Raw genomic sequence first — 13,450 nt, forward strand, 5'->3', positions numbered from 1 at the left:
ATATGGACATAATCTGGGTTTTAAACCTTTAATAAGATGAAATTTGGTGCTTACAATGTCAAAAGGCAAATAACACTGACATCCAAAAAAAAAAAAGGTATGCAAGTACTGGCATCAATAAAATCACCATTGTGCCTAATACAATGGAGGACAAAGTTGTCTATTAAGGTTTTATCAGCGAAGATAAATTCAGTGCAAAACATTGTTCAACACACACATTGGCTACAAGCATAAAATTAATATTGCGCTAAACAACTAACATGTGCAAGTTGCAAAGGGTTAGCACAGCTAAAGTCAGTATTACAGTCATATGTTCATGGTGCAAATCATCGGGAAGCTAAAAGTATGCCAAAATCTACAATTGCCTGTAAATTTTTCACATGCTTATGCAACACTGTATACGTTGTGTATTCTATAGGAAACTATGAATGCCATGACTTATGGGAAAACATGACCTGCATTTTCACTACTGTCCACGAATAACTTAAGATATATTTGATTTATTTTTTTAAACCATACAGAGATTATTAATAAAGGTTACATTAGCCTTAGTATTGAAGAGCACAGGTTCTTGAAGGAAATATTAACATCACATCACAGGCAGCCCAAGCCTTGTTCTTCTTTTTACATGAAACAAATAAACACCTACATAAAAGCATGCAAGATTAAATAAAAAAAAATCACATGTAGGGTTAAGTTGAATGAACAAAGCACTCAGTATTTACATTTAAACCCTCCTATCCCTATACATGTGGATATTCACAAAAGTAATGGCGGATTCTAATTGCAAGCTTTCATTTCTATCCTCTCAGTCGAAGTCACGGTTGGTGAGGACCAGCGGAGCCACCAGGGTCCACACGTACAGAGAGATGCAGATCCAGCTAGAGCTGATCTTCACCCACACAGAGGGCCACTTACTGGTCATGGTCTCATAGGTGGCGTCAGGGCTATACAATTGACATGGGGGAAAAAAAAAAAATGTCAAGATATTAAGGATAATTCTGTACACTTTGCCAATCATAACCATTTCAATATAAACAGTGACACACCAAAATGGCAGATAGCAATAACTAACCATCATCGGTATTGCATTTACAAATTGATTTATTAATAGAACAGCTTTCATTAAAGTTATTCATTTTAGTTAAAATAAATAAAAATGTAGTTAAAAAAATATACAAACACTACCGTTCACTAAAAGGATTTTTTTGATGAATAGGAAGTTCAAAAGAAGAGTTCTCGCTGAATAAAAGTATTATTTTCTGACCCTAAACGTGTATTGGTAGTGTACTTTGAATGGTAGTGTATATTTAAATAGAATATAAATAGAATCATACAGTCGTTATGAAAATGACTATAAACAATAAATATTTTAATATAAATATATAATAAGTGATAATTAAAATGTTAAAAAGATGGCAAAAAAATGTAAGTCCAATGTGGTAAACAAACAATTCCAGTTTATTATCTATTATTCAAGGTTGCCAGTAGATATTGAGGGTTATTACAATAAATGTCAGTCTTTTTAACAGTCAATATTATATTTCACAACCATTTACTACACCTATAGAATTTAACACGTGAAATCAGACAAAAATTGGTACTATGCACTAGGAAATGTCATAAAAACGGCTTTGAATTGTTTTAAATAAGCAATTGATCTACTTCCAATATTGGCCTAATCAAACCTAGACAGATCATTCCGATACCAAATTTTCACCAATATATTGTGAAATGAAACCATCATCACACGGGCACATACCTGTACCAGTTGGTCAGTGTCATCATGATGTACAGGGAAGCCAAGAAGAGCATGAAGTGGAAGAAAGAATAGCTGTAGGTGACTCCATCCTTCTCGTTGTCAATGGCACGGTTGGTGCCATCGCCCACTTCAAAGTTCTCTGGAGCGGGACCATCCTCGATCAGAGCAGACTCGTCGCTGGTGAGGGTCAGTTTGTTCACCTGAGCATTGCTGGAGTTGCGGATGCTGAGGAAATAAAAAGACACATTCGACTGCAGTGTTGAAAAATAGCTGCAAAAATAGGACACATCTTTTAACAAATGACAAACTTTCTTACCTGGAGTACAGCACACACATCAGGAACAAGATCAACCCCACAATCCCCTGGGCATCCCACCACTGAACGACACGGTCCTGACCAGCAGGGCTGGTGCTGTTGAGGCCAATAATGCCAAGCAAGCTGGGGTTGCATCTGCGTTCTTTGGGATAAAGGAAAACAGTATTTTAGACCGATTTTATGAACAACAGAATATCTTCTTTTAGATAAATCTTTCACAATGCTTACCAGGTTCATTGGTCATGGCAGACCAGGTCAGATACATGGTGTACAGGGTAACAATGGAGGACTGTAAGAGACCAGACCTGGGCTGGGACTCCTGGAGGAGATTTAAAGAAAGGGACATGAAGAAATTCAATTAATTTTGATGTTCACCTGAAGCATGTATTCAAAACCATGACCAATATTAAAGGGACAGTTCACCCAAAAATGAAAATGTTCTGTTAATTTACTCACCCTCGGGCCATGCAAGATGTAGGTGTTTTTTTTTACTTCAGTAGAACAGCAAAGAAGATTTTTAGCTGAAACCGTGGTCTTTGGTGATTCATAATGCAAATGGATACCATTACTTAAGGACAAAACTAAATGAATAGCCGTGGCGCATGAATCATAATGCGTCAGGACCATTTGCAAAGGCTGTAGATTGCAGGTAATGTTGTAAATAATGTTCAGTTTCTTCCACAGAAAGCTCGTTTCGCTTCATAAGAACCCAATGTATTGTCAGGAGTTGACTTGCATTATATGAATCACAGAAGACCACGGTTTCAGCTAAAAATCTTTTTTCGTGTTCTGCTGAAGGATAAAAAAAAAAAAAATCCCCTACATCTTGAATGGCTTGAGGGAGAGTACATGTTCATTTTTGGGTGAACCATCCCTTTAAAGCATAGAAGATCATCACAGTTCCGAACACTAGTTATGCAAACTCCCTCAGATGTGTTGTATTCATTACCTGGATTTTAGGCAAGACGGACAAGACAGATGCACCAACGCACAGCAGCATGTTGATGCTGATGAATACTTTGTTCTCGGTGCATCCATCAGAGTGAGTGTAATACACATAGAACAAGACCAGAGACATCAGGGAAAGAGCGTAGTTGATGGCTGTGGCAGACAGAAGAGCTACGGACGGTAGAGAAAAAATGTTAGAACAATGCAATCAATCTTCTTTATGACTGCACCGACACCGGCACCACAATAAATATATGAAATGTTTTTATAAATATAATAATGTTATATAAATATAATGTGGTTTATTTATTTATGTAAAAGATTCGCTACCATTTAAAGGTTTGGGGTTCGTTTTTTTTTTTTAAAGAAATTATTACTTGTATTCAACAAGGATATATTTGAAAACAAAGTATAATTTGCACAGTTTGACGTGATATGATAAGCGATCGTTAGTTAATCATCGCGATTTACTGCAATGTTTTTTTCCCGTTAGTTGGTCAGAACAAAAGTGGATGTTATCTCAGATTACATTTTCCGGTGAAAATTCTTATGTTGGTCATACTTTCAAAAAGTATAATCTGTGATTCCGAATGACAGTATCCCCACCGGCACGGTGACGGACAGCTGCACATTCTCCTCAAAACATTGGATTCCTCCACGCTGTGCCGTGCCGAGGCACAATTCATGTAAAGTTGTTCCGCGAATAACTGCAATTGCAGATTTCAAACAGAGATGGCGACAAAGAGGAAAAACTACAGACTGCATCTTTAATTAGATTAATTAGTTACGTAATTTTTTTTTTATTATTAACGCATTTAACGCACTTGCCTTGCCCCAGACCTACTTAGGTCATCTTACATTTCATACAGTTGATTGATGAAGAATATGATGCAGGCCAACAACTCAGTGTGTGAGGAAGCCTATAGAATGCAGTTAGAATGTCCCTAAAATTCAAGATATAGTGCAAAAATTGCCATTTTAGTCTCAGGGCGTTTTTACACTGCAAACGTTTGTTGCGATTGTTCCCACCGGTGCCATGCGCGACTACAGGCTCCGTCTCGCTCGTACGAATCGGGTGAACCAATGATTCAATGGACCATAAAGAGAACCATTTACATTGACCATTTTCATAAAGAGAACTTTACTTCACTCCTGTCCTGAATGAATCAGCGGTTTGAACGAATGAATGAACGAATCAATCAATGACTTACTCAATTAGACAATTACCGCCATTTACTGGCAGTTTTAGTTTCTTATTTAGAGTATTTTATTTCATTAAAAAATAATTTCATATTTCCATATTAATAAAAACAAACATTTAAGGTATAGTTCACCGAAAAAAATTAATTCTGAAGCTACTTTTTGTAATGTCTATTTGATTTTTTACACAATAATGACTATCTTTTGGGAGTAATTTCTCAACCAAATTTGATTAATTTGCGATTATTTCGATTAATTAATCACCACATCCGTGTAATTAATTTGATTAAAAATTTTAAAGGGGCTATATGCAACTTTTTCCCCAAAATAAACGTAACAATAGCCTTTTTATTTTACCATTTATGACTCAAACATCTCCTGATGAGCATACTGACACCTTGTCCGCTCACAGTGGGTGCACCTATAAGCCTGTATCCTATTTTTCCTATTTTCTGGCGGGTCGTCTTTTCCCGCGCTGTCTGCGGATGTGACGTCACCACCGCTGCGAGAGCGCGCAGAAAATGAGAGCAGTTCTGTTTTTTGGCCACAGGTGTCAGTCGCAAGTTTAAATTTCAGAAAAACGCATATAGCCCCTTTAATCTCTTGACAGGCCTAGTAAAGGCATTAGTAATCGTACAAAAGTTTTCTATTTAAAATAAATTCTGTTCTTGTGCTTTCTATTCATCAAATAGTCACAGGGAAAAATGTATCTCAAACATTGCAGCACAACATTGATTATAAGAAGAAATGTTTCTTGAGCACCAGCATTTTAAAATGATTTTGAAGGATCACGTGACACTGAAGTATTGATGATGAAAATTCAGATTGGCCATCACAGGAATCAATTACATTTTAAAATACAGTATATTACAATAGAAAACAGTTATTTTAAATTGTAATGGTATTTCACAATATTACTGTTTAACTGTATTTTGAACAAATAAACACAGCCTAGGTGAGCATTCTTTCAAATTCTTTTGAATGGTAGTGTACATTTATACTTTTTGTAATGTTACACTGCTGCTTGTTTTAAAAGGGGGAGGCTGACTATATCAGGTTCGAATACATACCTGCATACCAGCAGCGAGAGTTTCCCTCCTCCATTTTCTCCACCCAGGACTCATTCCAAGAGTGAGCGAAGTCGATCAGGAGCACCAGCTGGATGAGGATAAAACAGAATGCTCCAGCCATGCCTAGGTAAAACCAGACTGGAAGACGCCCACAGAAGATCATCATTAGATCATCAAAAATAAATTAATGGAACAACTGGTTGTGAACTCTGACTAATCTCATTCTTAAGTGAACTTTACGATAAAGTCCACTGCAGACTGTTTAATGTATATGTATATTTTTTATCACATTCTTATCACGTTTTTTTGGTCACTACTCACTACTGACAATATTGAGTGGACATGCATACATTGTATTTATGTAATTTTCATATTTAAGGTAAGTAAGACTTTACCAGTAGTAAACGGGCCTTCAGGAATAAAGAAAGCTCCGACTGTAATAGCAGTGGTGGCAGCAAACTTGAAGAACCAAAACCTGGAGAAGATCAGAATATTTAGAAGAATTTATGAAGTTCAGTTAAACATTTCTGAAATTAGTTTGCATGTTTTGAATACCTGTCTTCTTCAAGAACACAGAGATAGTTATTGGTTTCAAACCTTCAACCTTTCAGTTACAGGTCAAGACTTTAAGCAATAGGTCACACTAACCCGTTATGCACAGCGGCTCTTGGGTCCTGGCTGCTTCTGACCTTTACCATGATGAGAGAGAAGAGCAGGAAGAACATGGCCATTCCAAAGCACACGCGATACACGGCCTTATACCCAACCAGCACATCGCAGTTCACATGACCTTCGACTCCTGGAATGGACGACCCCATTCCTCCTTCACAAAAGCCTGGAATCTGCAGTGACATTAAACGAAAACAACATATAAATGACCAGAATGCTTCAGTCGCAACCCTGAACATAAACGAAGACATATGTACAACACATTTAAACTTGTTTAGAATAAAGGAAGCACTCAGTTTCACCTTCTTCAGATGCCCCTCCATGCCTGGCATGAGCATGATGCAAGCAATGCCCACCCCCATCAGCATGAAGAAGGCATAGATCAGCCGAGTGACCGTGGAGTTGTTTCCACTTGGGCAGCATCCGCACAGCAGGCAAGGAGCACTGCCACAAAGACAAGGAATCTACAGAGGAGACAAACACACATTAAAGGTGATGTAAGCTGTTTTGCTAACTTCAACCACACACACAATATCCAGATCCCACTCCCCCCTTTCAAATTAATTTAGGCATTACATTAATGGTGCACTATGTAACTTTTCCGTCCACTAGAGGTCGCCTATTCAAAACAAAGGCGTAGTTTGATGATGCCAAGTTTAAGTGCAGAATCTTGGGACATGTGGTCTTCACCTCACAGCAGGTGGAAAAGAATCTGGATAGGACTTGGGCAGAAATATGTTCATGGATGCGATTATTAAAGTTACTGAAGATTGAAGCAGAGAAGGACCGAGTGTTGTGGGAGCGGAGCAAGGCCGCTGGAGCGATTGTTAATAAGATGAACGCAAACACACGCCTCGTGAGCAGCGGGACTTTTATTATGCCAGTCGCCACTTCCGCTTTACCGGTCATGAGTATGAGGTAACGCAGCTCTGTTTATCATATTAGATACATTTGAGCGTGTTGCAAATGATGTAATGACGTTACTCTGTGCGTTCGCTCGGCGGCTGCTATGACACTTGTTCACACTGCAGTGAGAGTAAAGTGTTTCTGCAAAATAAAACCGTAAACCGAGGGTAACGCAGATATGACGCAATTGACAGCAGACTACCTCACACGTCCCGGTTCCTTGGCTAAAATAGCAATTTATCATGATTTACAAATAGTTGGAAACATTTGGGATTTTGTAAGTACTCCACTGAACAAAATATATAACACTGGCCTAATGGTGTTTGGATATTTTACAGAAACATTTTTACATAGTGCACCTTTAATATAATAGCTGATAAGCAATATGATGTCGATATATAATCCCTAGCTATAAACAGCTTTATTCTGCAAAAAGAGCAGGGCTGGTGATGCAGAAACATGGTGACTTCAAAAGTGACTCATATCAGTGCTTAAAGGGTTAGTTCACCCAAAAATGAAAATTCTGTCATTAATTACTCACCCTCATGTCGTTGGACACCCGTAAGACCTCCGTTCATATTCGGAACACAAATGAAGATATTTTAGTTGAAAGCTGATGGCTGAGAAAGGCTTCACACAGGCCTCCATTGGCATTCAGTACATTGACACTTCCAAGATCCATGAAAGGCACTTAAAACGTCGTTACAAAGTCTATCTCACCACAGTGGCTCTACAATAATCATACAATGCGACGACAATAGTTTTTGTGCGCAAAAAAAAATCAAAATAACACCTTTATCCAACTTGTTCTCGACTTCCGTGTGTGCCTCCACGACGCATGCGCGAGAATATGACGTAGCGCCGGTGTTCGGGAATCGATGAAATACAAACTTAAGCCCCATTTTGAGCACTACGCCGAGACCTAAAGCACGATCAATGTAGAATCCAACAGCTTAGACACGCGCGTCTTCCTCTGCTCGTAAACAAATCGCTTCTGGGTCATATGTCCGAACGCCGGATCTGCGTCATATTCTCGCGCATGCGTCGTGGAGGCATACACGGAAGTCGAGAACAAGTTGGATAAAGGTGTTATTTTGATTTTTTTTTGCGCACAAAAACTATTGTCGTCGCATTGTATGATTATTGTAGAGCCACTGTGGTGAGATAGACTTTGTAACGACATTTTAAGTGCCTTTCATGGATCTTGGAAGTGTCAATGTACTGAATGCCAATGGAGGCCTGTGTGAAGCCTTTCTCAGCCATCAGCTTTCAACTAAAATATCTTCATTTGTGTTCCGAATATGAACGGAGGTCTTACGGGTGTCCAACGACATGAGGGTGAGTAATTAATGACAGAATTTTCATTTTTGGGTGAACTAACCCTTTAAAAAAAAGATCGACTAAATAAAGAGGCCTCATCCCTCACTTGTACACAGGGTACAAACCACACAAAGCTGGTGCCAAATTTGTCTAGCTTTACGTAACAAACATTTGATGTGATTAGTTCAAACAGGACATTAAATCCTTCCTAAAATAAATGCCTGGATAAAAACACCTTACAAAAATGTTTACACCCCTAAAGTTTGGAGTAGTTAAAATTAAGAACATTAAGACTTTTTAAGGTTTTTGCAAGAAGTCTCTTGCTCACCAAGGCTGCATTTATGAAGTTAAAAATTCAATAAAACAGCAAAACTGTAAATAAATATTAATAACATTTTAAATAAGTGCTTTTTAAAATATATTTTAAAATGTGATTTATTCTTGTGATGGCAAAGCTCAGCATAATTACTCCAGTCTTTAGAAATCATTCTAATACGCTGATATGCTGAGAAAAATGTCTTATAATTATTAATGTTGAAAACTGTTGAAAACTATTTTTGTAGAAACATGATATATATAGTCAGGATTGTTTGATGAATGGGACGTTTAAGATTGATTTAAAACAGTTTTTATTATTATTTTACATCTAATCTCTGACCCCAAACTTTTGAATTATAATTCATAGGTAGAATGTACAGTACCATGTACGGTATAAAAACCATTACGCCTATGGAAAGTCCCCACAATTCACAAAAACACAACGTGTTTGTGTGTGTGTGTTGAGCTGCTATTTGATCGGTGTTTTGATGTAGCAACACCTGAAATCCTAACAACAAACATGTGACCTTCTTCGAAAACCTCATGACATGATGGCAGATCATCTGTAAGTGTTGTAGTCCCATTTAAAAACCCCAAATCACACGTGTGGTGGGGGAAATATGTCAAAACATTCATATCAAACAATGAGCAGCTGTCATGATCACAAGAGCCTAGTACAAAAAAAACAATTTTATTCTACAATATTTTGCCTGCAATTACGTGAAAAATATTAATATATACGTTTGGTGATCCAACACCACGCAAAAAGAAAATATAACAGCACAAAAACATTTTCTGCTTCATCACAACAAGGGAACCACCCAATATGACATTGTAGATTTTGTAAAGCAGAAACAACTGATTTGAATCACACTTAACACATAGTCAAAAATAATCAATATGATCTTATGTGTCGTTCTTGGTAATTATTCTACAGATGCAGTGGGTTTTATGAATTTAGGGAATCGCGAAAGGCCCAGACACCATTTTCTCGTGTCTCTTTGCCGATGCGGTAATCATCAGCATCATATGATAAAATCGCTGGAAACCCAATAATTATTTTCCTTCGCACACCTATAATATTATATTTAGATTTCAGCAGTATATGAATATATATACTCACCCAGCTGGCCATGGAACAAAGCCCAAGTACGGCCCCCATGTTTAGCGGTGATATGCGACGTTTCTACGGACTGGTTTGAAAATGGACGCGGTGTGTTTACATGTAGCTCCCTAGCTCTGCGGTCTGATGAAGCCGGAAGCCACAGGTTAGTTTTACATTCAACGTTTCAAAATAAAACGTCGGGGTTTTTCACGCTGACAAAATAATGGGAGAAAATGTTACAAAGAAGTAACTGGGGGAAAAAACCTTGAAAATTATACGTTTTAAGTCTCAAAGTGAGAAATACAAAAACAGGTATAGGTCTACATTGGTGATCCAAATCACGCACATTGCAATATAAACACAAGCAATATGTATATACATTTTTATATTTTTTATAAAAAGTGTATTTATATATAAGATAAATTATATATATATATATATATATATATATATAAGATAAATTATATATATATATATATATATATATATATATATATATACATACATACATACATACATACATACATACATACATACATACATACATATATATATATATATATATATATATATATATATATATATATATATATATATATATATATATATATATATATATATATATATATATATATATATATATATATATATATATTCAAATATACAGATATTTCTTAAATATACACAAGCATGTGTGTGTATTTATATATACATAATAATTATACTGAGTACGCACACACAGTAAACACAAACTTTTATTTTGATTTATATATATATATATATATATATATATATATATATATATATATATATATATATATATATATATATATAAATCGAAATTTATTTTGAGAATCAATAGCATTAGTGTTAGTAGATAGTAGATTGATGGTTTCTTAAAATAATGTTAACTAGACCTCCTTTTATTCATAAATCTACTCTCTATTTAAAAGCCCGTAGGAAATTCCAGAGGGAACTCTTCTACACACCGAACAGCTCCCTTCACAGACCAAATCTTAGTTTTGTATGGCCCTTTAAGAATAGAAACCTCTATCTTGTTTTTCACAGCAATCATTATTGTTTCTTGCTTCATATTCATTGTTTATGTTCTTCTGTTTTGTAGGCTGCTCGTTAATCTGGGATTGATATTTATTTATATTGTTTAATTGTGTCATGTTTATTTAAAATATATTTAATTGCCTAATTCATTACATATTCATTCAAAAGAACACACCTTTGTTGTCTTCATGGAAACATGATTAGGCCTACATAGCCTAAGTAGAGAAGACTAGAAAAATAGAATATAATTAGTTGAAGCTATTAAAATTTTTAAAAACAAATGATGTGTTTATCTTTGACTAAGCTCACTTTTGAATACTCTCTTATATTAAATCTTGACATGTTATTTTATTTGTCTATAAGAGGTTTTAAATGCAATATAACAAATGCTCCTTATTTCCTGTACACATAGTGAAAGTTCAATAAAGAACAATAACACTCCAAACTTTATCAGAATGATACGAAACTTGGTAAAGGTTTTGGTAGTTGCTGTGTGATGCATTGTTCGTGGTCAAATGAATTAAATCATCTATTGGAAAAACGTTTGGTTTTGCGCACAAACAAATTCTTACTGAAAGCAAATTTTTTGAGATATCAACCTCGAATTTGGAACACAGCTTGTTTAGATTTATTGCTTTGATTTTCTCATGGTTTTTAAGGAAAACGTGTCTTGGAAAATATATATTTCATATAAAAATTGAAAATGGTATTTTTGAGCATTTTTCATATAAAATATATGTAAAATATATATTTTTTCCAATTTTACTTTTTTGAAACTGTTTTCACTTCAGCAATAATCTGACAATTGTCGTCTTTAAAAAGAGACCAAACTGAAGTCAAAGATCAAGTGTATAGCGTTAAGGCCCATTCACACCGGGATGATTTCCATGCGCGTTTATCGCCAACATTAAACGCCAACTTCTAACGCCTCGTGACTAAACAAAGGGCGCCAATGTGAGTGTGCACACCGACTCGCAAAACGGCAGGCGTAAAAGTGTAATTTTTTTAAAAACACCTTGGGTTTTTTTTTTTTTTTTTTTTGATGCGGCGCGTTAAAAACTGGCCAACCAATGAGATCGGCGCTTTTGTTCCCGTGCATGGAGCTGCTGAAGTTACAGTAAAACATGACTTGGTGGCGCTCATGCACAAACCGGCCTGGCCGAGCACACATTGATACGACAAAGAAGAAGTAAGTAGACAAAGAAGAAGATGAGCTGCTAATGCTGCATGCCAGTTAGCAAAAAGTGTGTGAATGGTTTTGGAAAGCACTCTCAAGTCTCTCTTCTTCTTCTGCGTGACAAGCGAGTGTCAGAAGCATAAAGTGCCACAGCACCAGCTTGTGTACCAGGAGCGTCATCTACTGAATTTGCACGTTCACTCGGCGCATCGTCAGTGAAAGTCGCTTGGGTGTGAACACTCAATACGCGCCGAAAAACATCTCGAAAAACACTGGCGATAAGCGTGCGATATTCTTTCCAATATTTACCCTTCTCCATCCCCAGCTCCTCCTCTCGTCAGTCAGGATTTGGCATTTTAATTCCCCCTTAGTCAGACTACATTCCCGAATAATGTTGTACATTTTAATATTGGCATTAATGATATCTGCAATACATTGTTGGTTGTGTTATTTTTACCATAAGGGGGTTGTCGCTGCTCTCCCTGCTGTTATCCATGATAGCAAGCTATCTAAACTGTATGCTAATTGTCAATCATCTTTGAAGATAGTGCTCCTGACAGAACTAAAATTTATGACAGTTTAAGTTGGAAATTTCATTTTCAGATCCATGCTCAAAAAGTGAATAAATGGATTATAACTACTGCATAAATATAATTTAGTACCAAAAAAACATAACTAAAATATAGTAATCATTTCATTGATATTTTTGACCAACACGCACACAGCAACAGAGGGTTAGTAATGTCGATCAGAAATTGTGCAACTACAGCATGTACACTTGGTCAGATTTTCGCTTTAATGTTCTTATGGTGAAATCAAACGTCTACATCATTAATGCATGAAAAAATTATTCAGTAATGAAATAGAAACCATGCAAGGAAATCTGGAGTCAGTTCATGGAAACAGCTGCACAGTCATGGAAATCAATCTGTTGCTAATTCCAGGTAATTGGCACTGAGGCAAAGGGAAGTCTAGAATATCTGTGTTCTGAGAAATTTGCTCAGGGAAATGTTATTGGTCATGATGTGAATGTCGGATTTGCATGCATTATTACTTGGATCATAAATGGCAGTAAAAATCTTCCACCGAGATCATGTTTCTCAACATTAAGTCGGTATAATCTTGTCTCTTTTAGTAGCTAGTAATTTGTAAGGATAAACATATTTTCCTTTTCCATTTTCATGCAGCCAATTGACTTCCAAAAATTACTTCTATCTCTAGGCTTATTTGTGAGATGAAGCAGAAGTGATACTTTACATAAGAGCTGTAATTGGCCCAGAATGTCTTATGAAAGGGCCACCGTTCTGTGAGACCAGTCATTTCCCCATCCCAGGGAAAGTGACAAGTGGCAAATGTGTACTTCTGGAATCTGATCATTTCATTCATTATGTACAAAGTTTTCATGCCTTCCATGTCTCCTTGATTTTCCAAGTAGATAATACTAATTATATTAATGGATCTCAGGGAAGATTAAGGACACTGTATTCTAATTCTATCAAGCCACTGTTTATGTCACCGTCACATCAGAACCCAAGTGATAGTTTAAACTGAGTAGTGTTAAACTGAACAGCAAAACAAGCATCAGTTACTTTAGTTTGAA

The 13,450-nt window shown here is 36.3% G+C and overlaps 1 protein-coding gene across 1 annotated transcript; it reads right to left on the bottom strand.

Moving 5' to 3' along the window:
• Nucleotides 1-14: 14 nt before the first annotated feature.
• Nucleotides 15-9,775, bottom strand: serinc1 (serine incorporator 1). Its single transcript, XM_079831151.1, has 10 exons — nt 9,633-9,775; nt 6,268-6,429; nt 5,945-6,138; nt 5,692-5,771; nt 5,297-5,434; nt 3,028-3,197; nt 2,307-2,397; nt 2,079-2,220; nt 1,763-1,987; nt 15-947 (listed from the first exon to the last, which is right to left on the bottom strand). The coding sequence occupies exons 1-10, from the start codon at nt 9,669-9,671 to the stop codon at nt 809-811; spliced, it is 1,380 nt and encodes a 459-aa protein (XP_079687277.1). The 5' UTR covers nt 9,672-9,775; the 3' UTR covers nt 15-808.
• Nucleotides 9,776-13,450: the final 3,675 nt, after the last annotated feature.

This window comes from Gobio gobio (genome assembly GCF_949357685.1).
Source record: "Gobio gobio genome assembly, chromosome: 12".
Classification (NCBI taxonomy): domain Eukaryota; kingdom Metazoa; phylum Chordata; class Actinopteri; order Cypriniformes; family Gobionidae; genus Gobio; species Gobio gobio.